This window comes from Cyprinodon tularosa, unplaced genomic scaffold (assembly GCF_016077235.1).
Source record: "Cyprinodon tularosa strain WSP-4 unplaced genomic scaffold, ASM1607723v1 ctg43, whole genome shotgun sequence".
In the NCBI taxonomy this organism is placed as follows: domain Eukaryota; kingdom Metazoa; phylum Chordata; class Actinopteri; order Cyprinodontiformes; family Cyprinodontidae; genus Cyprinodon; species Cyprinodon tularosa.
In genome coordinates, this window is record NW_024039152.1 from 1,407,570 (window position 1) to 1,431,186 (window position 23,617).

A 23,617-nucleotide genomic window follows, 5' to 3' on the forward strand; every position below is an offset into this window, starting at 1 on the left:
TAGCCACATAAGTGTGAACATATAGGGATGTTGTAGATAATTGAGATTTATATAATGTTAGGCAGCAAGAGACTTGGTTTAAGTGTCATAAAGTTTTATTTTGAAAAATAAATGCAAAATATAAATATATATGTCCTAATAGCACACAAAGGTAGGAGAGTCAACAAATGCAAATACACCTTTTTATGCACTTGTTCATTTAGAAAAATCGAAAATATGTCATTATCATTAATAAAGGGCCTTTCAAAGCGTACTGACTAGAAAGAAAAACTTAAATAATAAATCCATTACAGTTTTTAATGAAGTAAATAGTAAACAATATATACTGTAAGAGTAAATGTGAGAGAAGCAAGTGCAAATGGAAGGATTTTATTCCTGCAACAGAGATAGGGTGGTTTGTTTATTTTCTTAAGGGTTCAGAAAGTATCATTGCCTTGTCTTCTTCTTTGGAGGTTATCCCAACTGATAAACATGTACAAGTTAAACACTGCAAACAAATAGAGCGATTGTCAGGAAACACAGGCTTCTCTGTGTGGGGTTGTGGCAGCAGCGGTGACCATTTTGTCAATTAAAGCTGTTTATCTAACAGGCACCTTTTTGGGAGATGTGTGAAAGATAATTTTTTAAACTTGGTCTCAGCGTGGAAAAATCAGACAATGCAGATTTCATGTTTCAGCGTGTAAATGCTAGCACAAAAGCACCACACAATTGTTTTCTTCCTACTTATGAAAGCATATCGATGCAGTGGGCCTCTAGTTGTACCTTTTTAGCACTCTCTTGAAGATATTGACTAATATTTTTGGAGTTTGCATGTTCTCCTCGTTTACTCATACTTATATTTCCTCCTATCGTAGCTTAAACCCTTATCTTTGTATAGACTGTTTTATGTGCAATTAATTGATTTCATTTTCACCTACTGGCACAATATGGTCCTTTCAGCATTAGCTGAAACTATTTTCTACTGTGGACGAAGAAAGATTGAAGTTTCAAATGAAGATAAAAAATACCAGTTTAAATATGTGCATCAGTTATTGCAAATAACCCTAATAGATTTTGTAATGTGAGACTCAATGAATGGATTTTTATTACTCAAGGTTTGTCTGAAGAAAGTGTATTATAAGCTAAATGTTTCAGAAAGCACATAACGTTTCAGTCATTTCAAATAATCCAGCATAACATCTTAACTAACAGTAACAGATACAGATACAGTTGTATCTCTAGCCAAGAAAAAGAAAGCATGCAACTTTATTATTCTGCTCAGATTTGTGTAATTTTCTTCCTTTTATTAATCATAAAAAAATTTGGGAAAGTTAAGGATTAGTTCATCAAAGTCAGTCAGCTTGAATAAAGAGAAAATAAATCAGACTGTAAGGTAGCAGCTAGCCAGGATAGAGGAGCCCCAGCTTAACAATCTTAGAAAACTATTATACCATTAGAGAAATAATAAGCGTTTGTGTAAACGCTTTATAAAAGACCTTTACACTAGTCATGTTTGCATTAAAATTGAAACAATTACCCTTGGGAGAGATGCTTGGAACATGAAGTCAATTTAGCTTTCAGGAAAATCAGGTGTACTTTAATCAGACCATGTGTTTTGAAATTTTGTTGCGGCCATCTTGCATAGAGAAGGTTAAACAAAATATAAATGATAATAATTGAACTTCATTAATCTCACATTGGAAAAATTCACCTCTGCATTCGACCCATCCCTTGGGGAGCAGTGGGCTTGCCGTTGTGCAGCGCCTGGCAAGCAGTGTGGGGTTAATGGTCTTGCTCAGGGACCCAGAGTGGCAGTCTGTGGGAGTTGGTCTTGAACGCAGATCCTCAGGATTCCAAGCGCAACGCCCTAACCACTAGGCAGCCACTATGATGCTGTGAGTACAGATGTTACGAACAGAGACATAAGGCCATTACAGTACTTCTATGTCCTTCCTCAAAAGTTCAGGATTAATCGTACTAAAATACAATGAAGAAAGAGGAAATGTAACTTTTATTCATTGTACCATTACTAGTACACTGATATGATAAATTCAGCTTATAAAAATCTGGACTGCTGTTAAAACATCCTTCGGCAAAATAACAATTTCTAACATTTGTTTGACCTCTTTCCATTTAAACAATACCCTGAATATTAAATCCTTTTTACTGGACAGGAATTATATGTTACTTGCTGCTCTGGTGTCTTTTTACATCTGAAGGAGTTCTTAAGAGTGTGATGAAACACAGAGCTGGTGAAAACGTAGACGACAGGATCCAATGCACTGTTGAGGTAGGTCAGGCCAATGCACACCATAAAGACATTAATACATATGCTGTAAGATTCACACGCTTCTTTGTGGTACATTTTTATGTACAACCCTACCAGGCCTGAAAAGACACCTGGCATGAAACAGAAGGTGAACACCGTAGTGATGACCATCACAGCTCTGATGGCCCGTTGTACTTTCCCTTTATCCATTCTCAGCTTTCTTACTTGACAGGCAATCCCGATAGAGCAGAAGAGCAACAAAAAAAATGGCAGGAAAAACTCTAAAATATAAGAAGCATAGTGAACTTTTATTGCCAGAGGGATTACTTTGTAGGAGTGGAAGCTGCGACATATTTTTTTTTCTTTATGCTCCTTATGAAGGAGGTTGGTGGTCAACAATGGGAGTCGATACAAAACCACAATGAGCCATATCAGAGCTGCAAACTTGTGCGCGTGTCTCGAAAGCAGTCGACTGACAGAGTGATGTGGATAAACCACCTTGAAGTAACGGTCCAGTGCCACGGCTGTCATGAAAGAGATACTAGCGGATCGATTGACAGACAACATGTACTGGTTAATGCGGCACCAAACTGGTCCAAATATCCAGTCATCTCCTCGCCAGTGGGTGTCGATGCGGAAGGGCACACTGAGAAAAAGCAGCAAGTCGGCCAGACACAGGTTAAAGAGGAAAGTGACATGAGATTTCCAGGACTTCATACGGCAACAGAAAATCCACAGTGCCACGATGCTTCCCGGTAGGCCCACAAGCGTCTCAACCATCAGGAAGATCATCACAAACACACTTCCAACTTCACTGGTCTTGAGCTGGCAGGTGGTGTTTACCTCTGAACTCATTCTGGCAGATTAAAGTTGGATCTTTCTGCTTGCTGAACGGCAATGCCACCACCTGGTTACGAAGTTTCCTGTTATTAACCCTATCAAAGACAGGAACAATGAAAAGAAAACAAACTCATTAAACCATTATTTCATTAATTATAAGACAAAAGCAAATAATTTTGGAAATTAATAATACGAGGCTGGTTATTTCTACCAACTTTTTTAAGGTTTGCAGTGAGAGATTATGACAGATCATGTGGTTATTTATTGCTATTAATTACAAGTAAGAAGTTGATTAGAATTAGTTGCATTGAATGAAATTATATTTTATAATTTGTTTTATGAAAATACATCTCCAAACTTCTTAGACATTTACATACCAACCAAGAGAAATAAAAACACACTCATTCGTTGAATAAATAGGTATGCAGTGGTTTTTTTAATAAGAAAAATGCTAATTTGAGAATGAAAGGGCAAAGAAGCAAAACCTGACTAAGGATGTGAAGGCTAAACCCAGCATAGTTTTCTTTTAATTTATCTATACTTTGTAAAGTTTTAAATGAATGACAAAACAAATATAAAAGGATTTATTCAACCAACTGAATATGAGGGTAAAGTCGCAGGATTTAGCAAATGAAGAAGCAAATTTATTCTGGATATGTTTTTGTTTTTTTGGTCTGAAGTTTGAGCAGTTTCTGCAATTCTTTCTTGTAGACTTTTTAACTCAATTTTATTATATGTTTTGATTTGCTTTATCTTTGATCCCTTTATCAATTAATTAAATAACTGATTTTATAATAAACATTTTATTCTTCTTGAACATCATGCCCATAACAAGTGTAAGTAAACTTCTGACAGCAAACCTTGGTATATTAATATCTTAAACAGATACATACCCTAACCTCTGATTAAACTAATTTAATCAGTTTAACACAGAACTTAGCCCCTTATGATCACACATATTGCCTAATAACGGAAATAACTGATTAAATATTAACTTTATAGCCCTCGTTTATGTGTAAATGGCAGGTGAGTCGAACCAGGTTTGACTTACCTTTATTGAAGTGCTGAAGCCAGGATTTGATGCTTTTTGTGAAGTTTGATTTTAGTCATTTTAGTTTTTTGCTTAGTAGAACCAGTTCCTTTATTTACTTCTGTCTTGTTTGATCAGGTACCCTTTTCCTAAATGCCAAATGTTAATCAGCAGGCTTATTCCGCCCAAAATACCGCATATTGCCTGTTTTGGTTTGTTTGTTTTGTTTTTTTGCTGAATCATTAGTTATGTCTGTATCCTTTAATTTGTGATTGTTATTTTTATATATTTCTCCGTCTGGTTTAAAATTTTGGCACAATACAGACTAAACACCCTTAGAATCTAATCTCGTAATTCTGCTATCTCTTTGGTATACAGAGCATGCTTTGAGAAAGTATACAGAAAGTGAAAATTATGTGGACAATAAGGTTTTGTTGATGTTAGGAATCCTAAGAGACCAGCAGCCCGATTTAAGAAGAGAGAAAGGAAACTGTAGAACTAACAAACTCTTGCAACAGTCAAGCGGTAAACCTTGAGGCTTGAGGACTGGACAATAACACTAGGAAAGCATTGCCAGGTCAAGTGAATCAGCTGCATAATTTAGGTTTAAAATTTATCATAATGTTTGGTCAGAATATTGCAGAAATAACATGAAAGCATAGATTCATCCTTGTTTGTTGTTCTGGTTGGTGGTGATTGTAGTGTCATGTTGGAGATACTATCTTGTGAAACTTTGGGGACCTTTAGAACTACATGAAATGCGTTTGAACCCCACCGCCTATGTACTGTACCGTAAATGACCATGTCCTCCCCTCTATGGCTAATTTATTCACTTTCTGATGGATAACTTGTAAACAAAAACATCTCTGGACGAGGAGCAGCTCTGCTGTAAAGCTTCCTAGATGGTAAAGCTCCTCAGAAAGAGACCTTAAAAAGAGAAAAGCAAGCATATGTCGAAAACTCACACAAACCAGAACCGAGAATCTGCTTCTTTTAAGCCAGATCCATATCTTGTGAGTTTGGGTATCGTTTACCTGACTGGCAATAAAAAAGAACATTTGAGAATTTTAATATAACTGTTTGTGATATTAGATGGTAGGTTCTTGACTTGTAAGTAGTTTGTGGTTTCCCTGTGAAATTATGCATGAGTAAAAACAGTTACCTAATACCAATGCAACAAACTGCTCACGAGATAACAGAGACACATCTTTTGGCAATATTTATAAGGAGAGAGAAACAAGAAACAGTAAAAGTTTTTTCTGCTGACGACAATGGAGTATAAATAAGGTGGATTGAAGAATAAAATATCCTTAAATAAAGTGTGAATAAGACCAAACCAGACTTTTGGTAGACTGTGTGGCCTGGGAAAAATAAATACATGGACATATGAGAGTATAGATTCAAATATAAAAATTATATTGTGTTTTTTTGTTGTGATTTGTATGTATTAAAGTGGCTAAAATGTAATTGTTACTATGACTAAAAGTTTAACAAAATGTAGGTTTATTTCAAATTTGTGACAACAGTTAAAACATGATAATACACACCATAAGGGACCAGCTTTACAAGAAAAGTTCTTGCTAACGGTCACAAGGTCCAAACTGAAAATGTTAAACAGGCATTGGGGAGATTTTTGGTTGGTTGAGTAAGACGTATGGTGTGTTGCATATTTGCAATGTCATACGGTATGTTGCATATCCATCAATACCTCAAAAAAGGAAGCACAAGGTTTTGACTAGTTCTATTAAAACCTCTGACATGCGCATCTTAAAGAAAGCAACATTTATTTGTATAGCCGATTCCAGTTACAAAACAGTTTAAAGCCCTGTTTATGAACCAAAGAAACGAATGGAGAGGAAATTACATAGCATTAGATTACACAGGCAGATAAAGAAAAAGGACTAAAACTAAAAGTAATGATGATCTAGTTAATAAGTAATAGCACAATCAAATGCAGTTCCAACCCAATAGGTTTTTAATCTCTATTTAAAGCTATCTGCCACCCTGAATCAACGTTTGTCATTTTAATTGAAATAGCTTTTTGGGTAGTCTTTCTACTTGCTTTGTCCATCTCCAGAGCTTAAATATTTGCCTAGTTTTACTTGCAAAAAGAACTCTGAACAGCTTTCCCTGCCCTGGTAAAGAAAAGTGTCTTTAATGCATGTTGCTACTTCACCATATTCTGGTTAACATGCATTGTTAGTATTCCTCATACAGGCTTTTCAGTCTTGGCTCAAAAGTCCTACTTGGTTCTTATCAGGGACATCTCGTCCGGAAATATGGGGAAATATGCAAAAAATTAGTAATGGATTTCTTCATTATCTTAATCTTTTTGAGAAAAAAAGACCATGGCTTAAAATTGTTTAAATGTTGCCATATTGGATGGTTTTCAGGCAGTAATAGCTTGTATAAAAACACCTGTCAGGATTAAAGTCAAGACTTTGACTTGGCCACATCCAAAGCTTATTTTGTGTTATTTGAGTTCTTCAGTGGTGGGCTTGCTATTATAGATGTTTGGCCCTGATACATAGTACCATATTTGGTCAAAAGCAAACAGCAAACCAGTACAAACACCCCATAAACAGCAATGATTTGTCTTACAGCCAATGTGTTGTGGAGTCATATGCAAATATTTTTGTTGGAACAGAAGTTGAAGTTATTGTGTGATTATTTGCACAAAAGTATAAATCATGACGCCCTGATGATTAATGATATTTGTTATCTATTGCCCCCCCTGCCAAAAATTAGACTGATATGAATGGGTTTTTTTTGTGCAGAAATCAGGCATGAGTGTGAACACGTACTCACAGAGAAGGAGGAGGTGGATTGGACAAGGAACAGAAGAATATCTGGCAAGACAGAAATGGAGGAAGACAATGACTAAGGGAGTGTTTGCCTGGTTGGAAAGTGGGAGTTAGACAACCACAAAAACAGCTAAGAAGAACAAAAACAAGATGCGGATGAATTCATAAGCCAATGCAGATTGTTTTTAAAGCATGAACACAAGAAATACAGCAAACTTTATCAGATAAATCCATAAAAAAAAATCATTAATCCAATGAATTCAAAGTAAAACTGAGCTATGTATGTTTTGTTTTTTGTTTTTTTTTTAAAAGGCAAACACATAAATGTTTACATTTTGGCACATTGGATGGTTTAAAGCACTAACAGCCTGTTTAAGGTCATGCACTCGGCATCCTCTAAGGATTAAAGTCAAGACTTTGACTAGGCCACTTCAAAAGTTAATTTTGGCTATTTCAGTTCTTCAGTCGTCAGCTTGCTAGTGTGTTAAGTATTATTTTCATACTACTTATCACAAATGAGACTGAACTTAGGGTCACAAGCTGATAAACCAACAATGCTCTTCAGTAGAGCTTCACCCCGATTCCTTTATCTCAGTTTGTTGATACTTGTTCTGTCTGTGATTAATTGAGTCCCAAAGCTTGAGAAATATCATAGCCCTATTTTTAGACTGATAGATGTTAAGTATCTAATATTTTCTTGAAATACATTAGATCAGGGCATGGTGTGCTTCATGTTTTCAGTTTCTTTTTGTTTAACCACTGCTCTCAACAATATCAAGTCAGATCGGGGTGTGGTGTTTGAAACTGAATAAGAAACAAAGTGCTAAATCATATTTTCTTTTTAGTAGTTGCAAACTAAGATTTCATGTAAGCATAGAGCTTTCACACATGAATAAATGAAATCCTAACCTGAAAACAGCTTTTCTTTTTTTTTTGCATTATTAAAAGTTTTCTGTTGAGCTATAACATAAAAAAAAAAAAAAAGCTGAATCTTTCAAGATTTAAATAGCTGCACTGTCTCAACATGTAGTTTTTTATGGGTATGAAGTCATCCATCAGTTCAGATTGATGTTAAAATGTTTTCTTAGAATAAAAGTACCATATGATTGTAATAGTATTTGAATTTATGAGTGGATGCATGTGTGTGTTAAGGACTGGACTCCTTTAGACACAGCTATGAGGAAGCATTTGAGATGATCGAAAAGGGAAAATCTGAAGTGCAGACATGTTCAGAACTGTAGCTTTTGTTTACATAAAAAAAGACAAAAGCGTGTCTAGTTTTTTTAGTAACTCCAAAAAGAGTCACATTAAATGTTTCAAATTTAAAATGAACAGTCATATTGCTGCTAGTAGAAGAGACTACGTTGCATTTATGATTATAGGTTTTGCAAGAAGTGTTCCTATGTTAAATTCATAAAATAATTTCCATGAAAACCATTGCAGAAAATTCCAAACTTAACACCATACATTATAATTGACATTTTAAAAGAAATATGCTTTTAAAAGTTTTTTACAGAATGTAAAACTCAGGTAAAACTTTCATTTTCTTTATGAATTTACACAAGTATTTAGCCCATATCCTTCAAAGTCTGTCTTAATTCAGCTTTTGTACATTTTTTTTATTATTATTGCAACCTATCTTTGTTTTAACAGTTCAAATCTAAAAGAAAAAGACAGGCATCCATAAAAAGTGCATCAAAACTTCATGCTTTAATACTCACCAACAGTTAAAGGGAAGAAATGCGGTTCAGATAGTAAAGACGATGCTCGCAAATCCCATGTAGAGAGTGTAGAGTGAAAAGGTGTGAGATATTTTTTCACAATAAGCTGGTTGTGTGAGGGCTTGTCACAACATGATGTTGTAACCTAAGATTAAAAAAATAAAAGTTGCAGGGAAAGCATTCGCCTTTAAGCTTTCAAGAGGATTTATGACACACATATCTTTAAATAGATTAAAGTTTTAATTTCAAATAAACATATAAAGAAATAAACATGAAAAGATAAGACACAATTTTTAAATCTAAGATAACATATCAGTTTTTAAAATGTCTATACATAACCTGAAAAAACTAACTCAAAAAGACCAAGCAGTGTAATAATTCATTACACAAAGATGAAGTGAAAAGGAATAGGCTTTATGTGACAAATTATGTACATCCTCACCAGCTCTTATGTAATATTTGATCCTTATTGCTCAATGTTAGTCTTTTTCGCAATGTCCTCATCAGTCTCTTAAATAATTTTGAGAGACTGATAACGTTATTGAGAAAATTACCTCATTCAGCGTTTTAATTTCCATTCTCAGACACATTGGTGTGTTTGCAGACTGATAAGTTTCAATCAAGGCATATTATGCTGTTTCATATGAAGCATTTTTGTAAGGCTGCTAGTTAGCCTAGCTAGCTGAGGGAAGTGAAGAAAGAAGCAACAAAGCAAACCCTTTCCTCGTGGTAAATCATTTTAAATGTAGATTGTAATTGTCTTTGCTAGTAGGAGTTTAACTTTAATATTTAATCAGAATTTACCTATTTATAAAGGGGAAGTGTATGATGCTAGGGGAGACTTGGTTGTACTGTTATAATCTTTTGCTGCTAGAGGACATATAGACCCCTTTACATAATTCTGCTTCATTCTATTATCTTTTCCTGATCTGCATAATTTGTTGGTTTAACCACTAACTTTGTTCTCTCTGCTCTCATCCCAGTGGCTTTATCTGGTCTGTTCGTGTTTGGCTATTACACCATCCTAGAGAGAAATATCAGATGGTAAAGTTGGGCCTGTTTTTTAGTGTTTAATTCAGTCTCTCTTCTAGACATAGTTACGGGCTCAGCTTTCACTGTGACTAACTGTAAGTGCTCTCTTTCATCCATTGACATGAAAACTGACTCAAAGCCTGTCCGTTTAATTGTTTCTTTCCAAGGCAGCGCTGGTGAAGATTCCCAGTGACCCAGGTCATAGTAATTCCAAACAAAGAAAATTAAACACAATCCACTGGACTTTATTTTCAAGGTGAAGACGTTTTGCTTCCCATCCAAGAAGCTTTTCCAATTCAAAATGTCAGGAATAGCGTTGAGTTTGAGGTTTTATACAATAGCCCAACAAAGCCTTGTTTTTGTTTTTGAAAACATGCAAATTGAAACGGACAACGGGGTCCACCCCTTTGGAATGGGGGTCGCTTCTTTTGTTAGCCTGCAATGCCCTATACCCGTCTAATTGTCTAAAAGTTGGCCGTTAAAGGGAATTGATGGCCTGGCTGAATAGGCAAGGTCCTCCGCTCCCCTATACAGAGGCTGTGATGATAGCAGGAAGTGAGTTAATCCCTTCCAGCTAGTCCAGTAAATGGTTTTTAATTTTCCTTTTTTGGATCTACCATGTCACATTGAAACCCGTCTCACACCGAGCCTGGGTTCCCTCTCCACTGTTGCTGCATACATGCAGGTGTAAGGGATTGCTATAGAGTCAAAGACAAAATACATGTATATAGTCTCCACTATTTATGCCTATCACTAGTGGGTAAAATGAGGAAGACTATGTAGGATATGCTGGGTATTTCCAGGCCACAAACACAAAGTCTCTGTTAAAAAAAAAAAAACAACAACAACAAAAAAAAAACTACTTAAGTCAGTCTGTTGCCCAGAGGCACTTAGCAGAACTGAGTTACACAGAAAGGACATAATATCTGGTCAGGGCAGATCTGCTGCAAGTATTAACAACACAAAAAAAAGTGTAAAACAGTAAGAACATAGAAGCAAAGAAAAAATGATCAGAAACTGAATTATGTATGAAGCTGCATAACAAGCCCTGCGTGTCTCAAACACCACAGTAGATGGTAAGTTACCAACTGAGGCTTGAAAAACTCAGGCGTAGGGACAAATAACTGCAGATGTTAAGTCTAAAATTGTTGCGCTTAAGATAGTTTTATCAAATATTATTGTATGTGTATGAGAGGCTGTTATTCGCTCATACATATTAGGCTGATAGTGATAAATAAACCTGTAGATAAGTGAAGATCAACTTTGTTTTAATGGGTTGTATATTTATTTGAATCTGATTCTTCAGATTGTGCCCTAATAGTTAACCATAATATTTTCTTCAGGAAAATAAATGTATGCTATGTTGTTAAGCATCTTTTTGGGAAAATATTGCTGGCTAAGCAACTGTCTTTTTCCCTTTCCTTTTCTAAGTATTAGCCTAACTGTAATAGTTACTGTGTTTAATGCAAAGAAGCAGAAGTTCTGAATTCATCCATCTCCTTCTACTCATCTGTAAGGGTCACAGTGAGGCTGCTGCCTATCTATCATCAGTTTGTGGGCAAAAGGCAGGTCATACCTTTTTTTCACTTGCCCTGGGTGTCTGGATGGATCAATTGATAGCTGATCGGCAAGAGGATAAGAATTTAAAACAATGACTTTGACAGGTTATCTCTGTTTTCAGATGTCAGAACTCACTCTGATGTATTTAAGGCTCCAAGTCATCTTAGTGATACAAACTGGTCATTTATCCTCTTCCTCTTTTCAAAGACGTTCACACTAAAAGAGAATGTTCTTTCTTTATTATATCTCCTCTGACTGCCTCATATACAGCACATATTTTCCAGACACAACCTAAAAAACATTTTGCAGTTGTGAAAGGTTAGAAACCTTTATCCTCCAAAATTTGAACTTTTGGTCATTCAGTAGATTGCTTATCAATAATTAGATAAATGGACATGAGTAAAGCCAAAGAAATGTGCACCAGTTCGACCTTCTTCTATCCAACAACATCCAACAGGCAGCCTTCCAAGTGCATGTCTTAGAAGCTATCACTAGTGCCTTCATCTTGAAGATCACCGTAGAATGAAGAAAACCCGAGTGACTGAGATGAATCTCCTTTAGCCGGTCAGGGTGCAGAACCTGGGCATAAATTAAATTAGAAAAGAATAAAAAAGAGAACCACAACAAAAAACAAGTATTATTTTACCAAAACTACAGCTAGCTTTGTTAGCTTATTGTGTGTGAATTTATTATCCAACAAAAAAAAGCACTCGCAGAGCGCAGACCTCCGCCAAGCAGAACATTTTGCCCCAAATTATGACTTACACCTAAAACTCGCACATGATATGGATCATTACCAAATTTAAATTAATTGTTTCTTGGCATAAGGCACACCTATGGTAAAAAAAAAAAAAAATCCTTAAATCTATTGATAAGTTTTTAATTGATCCTGTGAACAAACCAACAACGTTCCCCTTTTTGTGTGTTTTTGTCTTCAGTAAAATACCTCAGGACTTTTTGAGTCGGATGCTGAGGCTGTCAAAAGTCACTGCTGCCACCCTATGGTTTAGAGGGGAACTGCTTGTCCTGCAAAATATCCCTATCTCACAATCTAGAGAATATTTTTAAATCCTTAATCGACCTTATGATGTGGATCATCAACAAAATTTCATGGATTGTTAGTTGGCCTGAGGGACACCTCTGAAAAAAAAATTTATTAAAATCTGTCCATAACTTTTCAGGTTATACTGTACTTTGACAGACAAACACACACACACACTCTCCTAAAAACATAAAGTTATTGGGGAAGGTAAAAAAAGCCTTAGCATTTAACCCGAGTGACTTGCCAGGTTAAGTACCTGTACCTGTACCTGTACCTGTACCTGTACCTGTACCTGTACCTGTACTAAATTGCAATTAAAAAGAGAATAAATTAAAAATTGAATTCCTTATACTTTTATAAGATGCCGTATTTTCCGGACTATAAAGGCTAGGTCACACTGGTTGCATAAGACTTTTTAATCTCTCATCAAATTTTTTTCAATGCCTGACTGACTGTGTATAGAGAGGCTCCGACTTTGCAGGGTGAGCAGATCCCAATATTATGCTGATTTTTTATTTTTACTTCTGTCCTTTTGCACATTAAATTGAAACACTATCCCAAATTTGACTGGGAAACATTATAACAAGTAATAAAAATGTTTTAAAAGCCGTAGCTACAAAGCAGAGCTGCGCAAATCCTGTGCAGAAAATCATGTCCATCCCTGTTGACTTTCATTGAGAGGTAAATGCCAGGATCTTGTACAAAACCATTTTCTGTTGGATTGGACACATAATCGGTTTGGTTTGTTCAGGGTTCAATTCACACTGAAGTATAAGTCTTACCAGTCGCTATATACATTATGAAGAAAAATAAACCATAGATAGTCACAGCAGACTATAAGTCACAGATACATTCAAGTATACTATTTTATTCATGTAAGGTTCTCATAAAGAGTGCCGAAAATGGTGACCAAAATCTTAAATATCCCAAGGAACTAGAGGCAGGATGAGGAAATGACAATTTCCAAGTGACATGACAGGCGCTGCGAGTAAGTAGCAATACTTCATGGACAGACCTTATTCAAAGTACAGCACTGGTGTTTATATAATGCTGTTTACTACATGAAGGTTTACAACAAGATCACCATGCAAATTGTGCTAACAGCGACAAACACCTGCAACAAAGTAAGTAACTGCTGGTTATTTCAGTCTTCTTCTTTTACTAATACTAAAACAACCATAACTTCCTGTATCAAAGTTGTCAGTGCACACATACAGTGTTAAATATGTCACATCCATAGGACTGTGCAGCAAATTCAGCCCTCAAATTACAGCGTATTATGCAGCACACAGCCTATCCAAGGCAATGGAGAGCTACGTGGGTGGGCACATTGGTTTTGGTTTTCAATGCTTCAACACCCATTGGCATTAAAAAAGTGACTTGCATGTATATTCCTTCACAGTTTCTTCCTCTAGTTGCAATAACAAGCTTTACCTGTCAGGAGCTATAGGTTACGAGTTGCTCTGGAGTCCTTCTCCATCTGAAGGAGTTCTTGAGTTTACGATGAAACACAGAGCTTGAGAAAATGTAGATGACAGAGTCCAAGGCACTGTTGAGGTAGGTGAAGCCAATACACACCTTGAAGAGATTAATCCAAAACTCGTAGGATTCACATGCCTCTTGGTGATATATGTTTATGTACAGACTCACCAGGCCTGAAAAGACACCTGGCAGGAAGCAGAAGGTGAACACTGCAATGATGACCATCACAGCTCTGATGACCTGGTGTATTCTCTCTTTGTCCATTCTCAACTTTCGTACTTGGCAGGCAATCCTTACAGAGCAGAAAACCAACAAAAATAATGGCAGGAAAAACTCTAAAATATAAGCAACATAGTGAACTTTCATTTCCAGAGGGATTACTTTGTAGGAGTGGAAGCTGCGACACAGTTTTTTTCCTGTCTTATGGTCTGTATGAAGGAGGTTGGTGGTCAACAATGGGATCCGATACAAAACTACAATGAGCCATATCAGAGCTGCAAACTTGTGCGCGTGTCTCGAAAGCAGTCGACTGACAGAGTGATATGGATGAACCACCTTGAAGTAACGGTCCAGTGCCACGGCTGTCATGAAAGAGATACTAGCGGATCGATTGACAGACAACATGTACAGGTTAATCCGACACCAAACCGGTCCAAAGTTCCAGTCATCTCCTCGCCAGTGGGAGTCGATGCGGAAGGGCACACTGAGAAAAAGCAGCAAGTCAGCCAGACACAGGTTAAAGAGGAAAGTGACATGAGATTTCCAGGACTCCATACGGCAACAGAAAATCCATATTGCCATGATGCTTCCCGGTATGCCCACAAGCGTCTCAACCATCAGGAAGATCATCAGAAACACATTCCCAACTTCACTGTCCTTGGGCTGGCAGGTGGTGTTTACCTCTGAACTCATTCTGGCAGATTAAAGTTGGATATTTTTGCTCGCTGAACAGCAATGCCAACACCTGGTTCGGAGTTTTGTTTACTTTTGACCCTGTCAAATACAAGAAAAGTGGGAAAAAAATAAACTAATTAGATCATTATATTAAGTGCAAAAGCAAATTATTTTAGTGAATTGATCTTACAGTAATGGCTGACTCTTTCACTTGACTTTTTTAGGTGTGAACTAAGATATTTTGACATATCATAGTCATTCATTGCTATTAATTGTTCCTAAGAAAATGCTCCAGTAAAACAAATAATAGTATTTCTTATGAAAACAATCTCCACAATTATCCAATAATTACCTATCTACCAAATATTTCACTCGAAACTGATATTTAGTGAGCAGAGACCACAATAACAAATGCGAGACAAGAAGTGTGTTTGTTAGGTCACAGTAGATATTCAGAGAACCAAAAATATATAGTTTATAATTGTTTAAATGTATTAAGTGTATTTATAATAATAATAATAATGAATTTTATTTATCATGCACTTTACATTTGATTTCAAATCTCAAAGTGCTACAAAACAAGTTTAAAAGACCATAACATTAAAAACAGAGTAAAAAGACAGTCATTAAAATCAATACATTAAAAGGCATACGTAGCCTATTAAAGAAAATCTAAAATCAACAATTGTAGGAATTTCTAAAAAGGAAAGTTTTTAGTCCTTTCTTAAAACAATCCACCGTCTGTGGGGCCCTAAGGTGGTCTGGGAGGGCATTCCACAGACGGGGAGCTGCGGCTTCGAAGGCCCTGTCGCCCATTGTTTTTAGCCGTGTCCTGGGTGGGGCCAGACGGTGCTGTTGGCCTGACCGGGTCCGGGAAGAGGTGTGTGGTGTGAGCAGTTCAGTGAGATACATGGGGGCCGCACCGTGCACACAGTGATGGGTGTGCAGAAGAATCTTGTACTCTATACGGGCGTGAATGGGCAGCCAGTGTAAAGTGTGAAGGATGGGAGTGATGTGCTGGTGTTTCCTCACCCTCATCAGGACCCTGGCAGCGCTGTTCTGTACATACTGGAGCTTCTGAAGGCTCCTGCCAGAGATCCCGACGAGGAGAGCGTTGCAGTAATCCAGCCTGGAGGAGACGAAGGCGTGGACGAGCTTCTCTGCAGCAGGGAGGGATAGGGAGGGACGGAGTTTAGAGATATTACGGAGGTGAAAGAAGGACGTTTTGCAGATGGAGGTGACATGATTGTCAAAGGAGAGGTGGGGGTCAAGCTTGACCCCAAGGCTTGTAACAGAGGGAGAGAGGGGAATGGTATGACCACAGAATGAAACAGAGGTGAGAGGAGAGGAACGGAGTTGATGAGGAGTACCAGTTTGGATGGCCTCTGTTTTTGAGGCATTAAGCTGCAGGAAGTTTTGACTCATCCACGCCTTTATATCCTCCAGGCAGGAGCTGAGGCGGGTGACAGAGTTGGCGGGGGAGCTGGGAGGAGTCATTTTAATGTAAAGTTGTGTGTCGTCAGCATAGCAATGGAAGTTGACCCCATGCCTGCCGACGACACAACTAAGGGGGAGCATGTAGATGGTGAACAGGGTAGGGCCGAGCACGGAGCCCTGGGGGACCCCACAGGTGACAGTGTGAGGTCTGGATTTTGCCTCCCCCAGGGCCACGTACTCGGTCCTGTCAGTGAGGTAGGAGTGAAACCAGTGGAGGGCAGTGCCAGAGAGACCAATGAAATGCTGGAGGCGGTGGAGGAGGATGTGGTGATCTACTGTGTCAAACGCAGCAGACAGGTCAAGAAGAATGAGGAGGGACGTGAAACCGGAATCAGAGGCCATCAGCAGATCGCTGGTGACTCTGATGAGAGCTGTTTCTGTGCTGTGGGAGGGGCGAAAACCTGATTGGAATTTTTCATACAGATTATTGCATTTAAGGTGGTTGTGGAGCTGGGTGGAAACAACTTTTTCTAGGAGTTTGGAGATGAATGGGAGGTTTGAAATGGGTCTGTAGTTTGACAGAGGTTCAGGGTCCAAGGTGGTTTTTTTTAGGAGGGGTTTAATGAGGGCAGTTTTAAGGGTAGATGGGACGGTACCCGTTTCCAGCGAACTGGCTATTATTTTGGTTATGAGATGACTAATGGATTGATGGTGAGTTTTGAGCAGAGGGGATGGGAGGGGATCTAAAGAGCAGGTGGATGATTTAGATTTGCGGATGATGTTCTCGACCTCCTGCTGCGTTGGCAGAGAGAAGTGTGATAGGAGTTGTGTGGGAGATGTCTCAGGGGTATCAATAGTGGTGCTGTTTGAAGGTGAAAGTGAAGAGCGGATGCTGTCTATTTTTGATATGAAGAAGTCCAGAAACCGGTTGCAGTTTATATCTGTGTGGTTGTAGAATGAGGAGACCTGTGGTTTGAGAATATGGCTGATTGTGGAAAAGAGTTTTCTGGAATTACCTGGGTTATTGTTGATGAGCGAGGAGTAGTAATTGGACCTGGCCTTGGAGAGGGCTGTTGCATAATTTCTGCGATGTTCCCGGTAGGCCAATTTATGCACCGTCAGGCCAGATGTTTTATATGCCCGCTCCAGGACACGGCCAGACCTCTTCATTTGCCTTAGCTCTTTGGTGAACCAAGGAGCGGAACGTGTGAATGTGACAGTCCGGGTTATTACAGGAGCATGAGTATCCAGGATGGAGTTGAGGCTTGTGTTGTAGAAGTCCATTAAGTCACTGGCTGATGAGAGTGGAGAGGGGGAAAGATGCTGAAGATGTGAGCTGAAGGATGAGGAATCAATGTTTTTGATGTTTCTGAAAGTGATATGGCGTTTTGGTTTGGTGAAAAAGGTTATTGGGAGTCTAAATGTAACTGCCAGGTGATCTGAGACACCAACATCGTATATGTTGATGCTGGTGAGTGGAAGGGAGTCAGTTATAACAAGGTCCAGAGTATGCCCTTTGCTGTGGGTGGGGCCATCTGTCAGCTGTTGAAGATTTAGACAGTCCAAAACCTGTTTGAATTCGGCAGCTAGACGGGAAGTGTGTGAGTCCATGTGTATATTGAGATCACCAATTACAAGAATATTTGAGTGTGCTGTGCAGAGAGAGATTAGGAACTGATGAATGTCAGAAATGAAAGTTGGTTGTGGTTTAGGGGGGCGATATATGACAGCTACTGTAGCAGAGAAAGGATTATTGCATTTAAAAACAAGGCTTTCAAAGGAGGAAGCACCGGGTACAGACAGGAGGGACACTGCAAAGTAGCTGCGAAATAAAACAGCAAGGCCCCCACCCCGCCCAGTTGTGCGGGCTTTGTCCAGGTATGAGTACCCTTGTGGGCAGGCCTCATTCAGGGAGCTGTAGACACCGGGCTGTTGCCAAGTCTCTGTGAGGCAGAGAATGTCTATTTCTTTGTCCAGAATGTGATCGTGGATGAATCCGGATTTCTTTGACAGTGACTGCACATTAAGCTGTTCCATTGTGATGTGGGAATTTGAGTCCAGTTTATGCAGAGAGCGGAGAACGCTGAAATCCACTCCAGGTCTTCCAGTTCGCCGGTCCAACTCAGCCATATCTGAGGTAGGCATAGCGGCGCTCAGATGACGCAGATGGTGACGTACCTGTTGCGCGACAGGACGTGATGCCGACCAGAAGGATGCGATGGAGCTGTGGTCACCGCGTTTGGACATTACAAGGCGGCGCCCGGATCCCCGGTGGATGTAACTGGGTCGACGTGGAAGATCCAATGGAGCTCTGTTGATGTTGAGAATCCGAAGTGGTTGTATCGTGGTGTCGATGGGCAACAAGTGGCGTGATGGTGTGCCGGTGCTAACAGTTAGCCAGGATCCAGGTGAGCAGCGGTGGAAAAAAGCCATACCCAGAAGGATGATCCACAGCTTCAACAGAGGTGGTGTTCCATTCACAGACCTCCGCTGGAAGGCGGAGGCACTGGAAGATTTATGAAGACTGATGGTGCTGATAGGACTCTGTAAACAGAAGAGTTGCTCCGGCTAACTCTGTTAGCGTAGCCAACCCAAACAAGTTGCCACGGGCTAACAGGCCGACGTGCAGAGATAATCCAGGGAGGGCATGAAGCACTTAGACATCTCCGTAGGAATAATCCAGTTTGATGGAAACAAAAGGAAGCAGCAGGATTGGGGGATTTGAAGCCCAGAGAAAAGGACGATTCACTTAGCAAGCAGTGTCCAGCGTAGTGACAGGTAAGTCCAGGGTACCACAACAAATTCGGTGTGTACTACAAAATAATCTGTCTCTTACTGTAGTAACTGAGTTCCCAGAATACGGTACAGTAGGATGGATTTTGCAGAAAAGGACAGATTTTGACGGATTTGCAGAGAAGCGGCGAACAGCCAACGCCAGCGTCCTCTCTGCCTGATTCCCAAAATTTATCTCCTGATGCGTGTTTGTGTGTGCTAGGGATTGGACCCATTTTGACACAAATATGAGGAAGCATTTGCATTAAAAAGGGGAAATCTGAGGCACAGAGACATGTGGAGAACTGTAGCTTGTGTTTACACAAAACTTTAGTGTGTCTGGTTTTCTTAGCAGCTCCAGAATACATAACATTCATGGTTTGATAGCATTAGATACCATCAATCACATTTAAAATGAGTAGTTATATGGGCGCCAGTATGTCTTACTAGTGGTAATGAGAGGTGAAGAGATGAGAGATGAAGAGACAAGCTTCAAGGCTTTAAGTGCCTCTCTATGTTAAATTTAGAGACCTTGAAGACCAATGCAGATAAAGACCAAAATCTAATTTGTCTGTAGACTGTAAATTATCATGTATGTTTTGCAAGGAATATGCTTTGAAAAGTTTTACAACATTATTAAAGAAGGCCCTGCAAATAATTTTTTCATTTTCTGCACACATTCACATCACAATTCATGTTTAGCTCATATCATTCCAAGTCTTCTACAATTCAACCACCCCTCTTAAATGAATGCAGCCCATCTGAGTTACTATTGTCACAATCTAGAAAAAAAATAGACATATGCATCCACAAAATGTACATTAAATTCTCATAGTTTACTACTCACCAGCAGTTCCAATAAAATAATAAGCTCAGATGGTGAAGACAATGATGTGCATAGATCCCATGTTGAGAGGAAAAGTGATATAGCGTGATTAGGAACGAGAACGATTAAAATAGGCTGGTTGTGTGAGGACTTGTCATAACATGATGTCACATCCCAAACTCCAAACAGAACCTGAGAAACACATCAGGTAAGCTCTCATATCTTTGCCAGAGAAGGACTTATGAAACACTAAATGTACATGTATAAATGTTTATTCATAAAAAAAGAAGCACAGTACACCCAATTCTAATCCACTGTGTTTTAACCAGTTTCAAAAGTATTTATATCTAACCTAAAATGAATTAAAGACAAAAAAGACTGTACATTTTAATTAACATTATGATTGTATTGGTTTGAGCAAGATAAAAGCAAAAGGCTTTGTGTGAAGTATGTTTACTCTGCTGCTTTTGTAATTATTTGCTGTAATTATTGTATTTCATTTTCTGTGACCTTATCAGTTTTTGAAATTTGTGGGAGAACTATTGTCCCACTATTATTTAAAACATTCTATTTCATTTCTTCTTTTTTAGTTATTCTGTTTCATGCTGAAATGCACTTAGCCCCTGAGAGCTACCCATTCCTTCACAAATATTTGTAACAATAGTCTTTATGCCTAAGTGCTTGATTTTATACACCTATGGCCATGGCAGTATTTGGAACGGTGTTGCGGTGCGGTGGGTGCGGCGCCGCAGTGATTCCAAGTCATTAAAAAGACGTAAACCTCTCTCACCGGCTGCTGAGCTGTCCGGCTGCGGTTACCAAAACACTCCGGCGCTGCAGAAAATTCCGCAAGAAAGCTATCCTTGCGGCGTGCCGGAGCCCTCCGCAACAAGCTCTCGCAAAAATCCTTTATTTGGGCTGTGTTATCGCGTGAAGTTACGTGAACTCAAGTGAACTTCTGTTAAATCTCCGGACCTGTTGCCGGAGCCGCAGAGCCGCACCACACCGTAGTCAAAAGGGCGGTGTGAGAGGGGGTGTGCGGGAGTTGCGGTCTCCGCTGGCTCGGTAACTGCACCGGAGCCAGTGTGAGCAAGGGGTCAAGCCCCCTCCCTGTCCTCAACTCTCAACTCTCAAACCCCAGGCCATAAGAGACCTACCCTCCCCCTCATCGCCACTCTCACCAACCGCGACCCACTCACACCCTCTGCCATGACTGCCTCCCCCCTCAAGGTCACTTTGATGCAGGTGAGAGGTAAGCTGAAGAGACTTAAACAGAGGAAAGTCTCTGGACTGGACGTGATTCCTACAAGGCTACTAAGAACTGTGCTGATAAGCTACATCTACAACCTGAGCCTCAGCCTTGGGGTTGTCCCTAATCTATTGAAGACCCCCTGTGTGGTACCGTTACCGAAAACGCTGCACACCAAGGTACCCACCTACTTTAGACCTGTCACCCTGACCTCCCCCATAATGAAGACGATGATGGAGATGGAGTGCATCATCCTAGCCCACCTGTGCACCAAGGTGAGCCCCACCCTGGACCTGCTGAAGTTTTCTTTCTGATGTGACATCGGAGGGGAGGATGCCATCAACTAGCTTCTGCAGCAGGCGCTCACCCACCCGGAGACCACCGAGAGAGCAGTAAGAGTCATGTTCTTTGGCACCGAATGCCCTCAGTACGTGCGTCTGCACTTCTGTCAGTCAGAGGGAGCAGTCTGCAGAATCAGGGCCCCCCAGGGCACCGATCTGTATCCGTTCCTCTTCACCCTTTACACCTCAGACTTCACCTACAACAGGTACAGCTGCCATCTCCAGAAGTTCTGAGATGACTCGGCCATTGTAGGCTGTGTTTTTGAGGGGAACGAGCTTGAGTATGGATCGGTCATCATAAATTTTGTGGACTGGTGTGAGAAGAACAACCTGTGTTTTTGCACCATTAAGACCAAAGCTAGTGATCGCTTTCAGGAGAAGACCCCCGCCTCACTCCCCCGTGAACATCCAGGGGCAGGACATAGAAATGGTTTAGAGTTTCAAATACCTGGCTGTTCACGTCAATAACAAACTTTACTGGACTCATAACACGCCCTGTATAAGAAGGGTCAGAGCCGCCTCCACCTCGTGAGGAGGTCCTTTGGAGTGAGCAGGCCCCTGCTTAAGAAAGCTGTTATATGTGGACGCACTGTATATACTGTATATACTCATATTTTCATGCACCTTTTTCTTCCTTTGACATATTCTTATTCTTTGACTATTTGAGCTGGTGTAATGATTAAATTTCTCCACTGTGGGATCAATAATGTCAATCAATTAATCAAACAAACAACACCCTAACGAGTCCCCTCCGATCTCTGCTTCCACACTCTTTCGATACACACTGCTTCGCTTAAGGACCATCAATACATTTAATGTTATGTGACCCAGTGACACAACATCAATGTCAAGTCATTTTATTAGACTTAAAAGATCAGGGAGATTTCTTTTGTCGATTTTACTGCATTTATAAAAATAGAAGCTTTTTTTATCATAGAGGTTAATAAAAATTTGAAAATGCTTTAAAACTGTACAAAAACAAGGCCGCATCAGTCCTAAAGTTAGATTTACATAATTGTTCAGTCTGATAAAGATCCTTTGGGTCTGTTTTTTGTAGTCCAGAACAAACAATACTTCCTCTTTAATCAACATAACTGATTCAGTTCCTCTTTGGGATATATTTTTACCTTTTTTATTGCCCCTCATGTATGTGTACTACTAATAGTGATGTTACATTGAACAGGAGCTGCCAAATATACTGTAGTTCCGCACTAAATAGAATTTTCACCAATATTTATCACCCATTCACCAGCCATTACACACCTTAGTTGGAGCCCAACTATTTAATTCTTATAAGGTCTCTGTGACACACAACAAAACAGTTTTCAAATTTCCCTAACTAAACTCTTTTTGTACGGTATACAATCTATAACAACCAGCCTCACACAGAGGCTCTCCTGTGTGATCGTTGTCAGCTCAGTAACTTTATGGTCCCTGACTTCCTGTCAGTGGTTCAGACCCCGAACCATGGGCCTAAAGGTGTGTTTGCTACAATCGCTGGACTCTGATCCACAGATCTGTGCCTGAACAGCCTGCTTTATGACAGGACTCACAAAATAAACACACAAGACCCAAGACAGGCACCACTAGAGGTAACATCTGCTCTCAGGGAAATTATGGTCTATTTGTGTGCACTATAAGAGCTAAACTGTTATAGCAGAGCCATACAGCCACTTTTATGGCATGTTTGTCTAGAGGCATCTTTCATAGAGACCATTCAACTTCTCTGATATTATATCTAGGAACGAAAGCAAAGGATATAAATATACAGAGAAAAAAATAAAGTGGTTTTATTGTTTGATGGAGTCCATTGATTTTCCAAACCCACCTGTCTTTGCAGGGTCCGGAGGAGGCTTGGGCTTATCCAGTGTTGGACCATGTTAATAATTTTAGACATTAAGAACCAATATCCATGTTTTATAGTAACCATGTTCATTGGAGTAGGGGAGAACATTTTGCTCTGCAATTAGCTCTCAATCACCAATCTTTAAGTTCAAATCCCCCTCCACTCAAGACAGCATCACAAGACACTCATACATTGGGATGTGCCCCTGTCCCCAAAGATGCTTTGAGGACAAAGCAACTGTCTCATGCCGGCTTCTTCCTCTTTCCCACTGAAACTAGTTGGTTAAAAAGGAATTTTCAAACATGGGTTGACCCACTAACAATAGCCATTTGGTTCAAAAAAATAAATAAATAAAAAATCACTGTACTTTGTTTCCAAGTTTGAAGACGTTTCACTTCTTATCCAGTAAGCTTTTTGGCAAAGCCATTAGCCATTTGGCTTCCTTGCAATTAGAAAAAAAAGGAGGGAGGGTATGACCCACTGCAGGAAAACT

The 23,617-nt window shown here is 39.4% G+C and overlaps 2 protein-coding genes across 4 annotated transcripts; both read right to left on the reverse strand.

The window, feature by feature from the left end:
• Positions 1–141: 141 nt before the first annotated feature.
• Positions 142–8,722, reverse strand: LOC119792719 (hydroxycarboxylic acid receptor 2-like). 3 transcript variants are annotated; one of them, XM_038299473.1, is made up of 3 exons: positions 8,644–8,722; positions 6,927–6,967; positions 142–3,183 (listed from the first exon to the last, which is right to left on the reverse strand). In XM_038299473.1, exon 3 carries the CDS (start codon positions 3,101–3,103, stop codon positions 2,132–2,134), a length of 972 nt encoding a protein of 323 aa, XP_038155401.1. In that variant the 5' UTR covers positions 3,104–3,183; positions 6,927–6,967; positions 8,644–8,722; the 3' UTR covers positions 142–2,131. The 3 variants fall into 3 exon arrangements, with proteins under 3 accessions (XP_038155401.1, XP_038155402.1, XP_038155403.1); XM_038299474.1 differs by having other exon boundaries at positions 6,923–6,967; positions 8,644–8,710; XM_038299475.1 differs by lacking the exon at positions 6,927–6,967 and having other exon boundaries at positions 8,644–8,710.
• A 2,416-nt stretch (positions 8,723–11,138) lies between these two features.
• Positions 11,139–14,728, reverse strand: LOC119792721 (hydroxycarboxylic acid receptor 2-like). The gene is made up of 2 exons (XM_038299476.1): positions 13,712–14,728; positions 11,139–11,814 (listed from the first exon to the last, which is right to left on the reverse strand). The coding sequence occupies exon 1, from the start codon at positions 14,669–14,671 to the stop codon at positions 13,715–13,717; it is 957 nt and encodes a 318-aa protein (XP_038155404.1). The 5' UTR covers positions 14,672–14,728; the 3' UTR covers positions 11,139–11,814; positions 13,712–13,714.
• Positions 14,729–23,617: the final 8,889 nt, after the last annotated feature.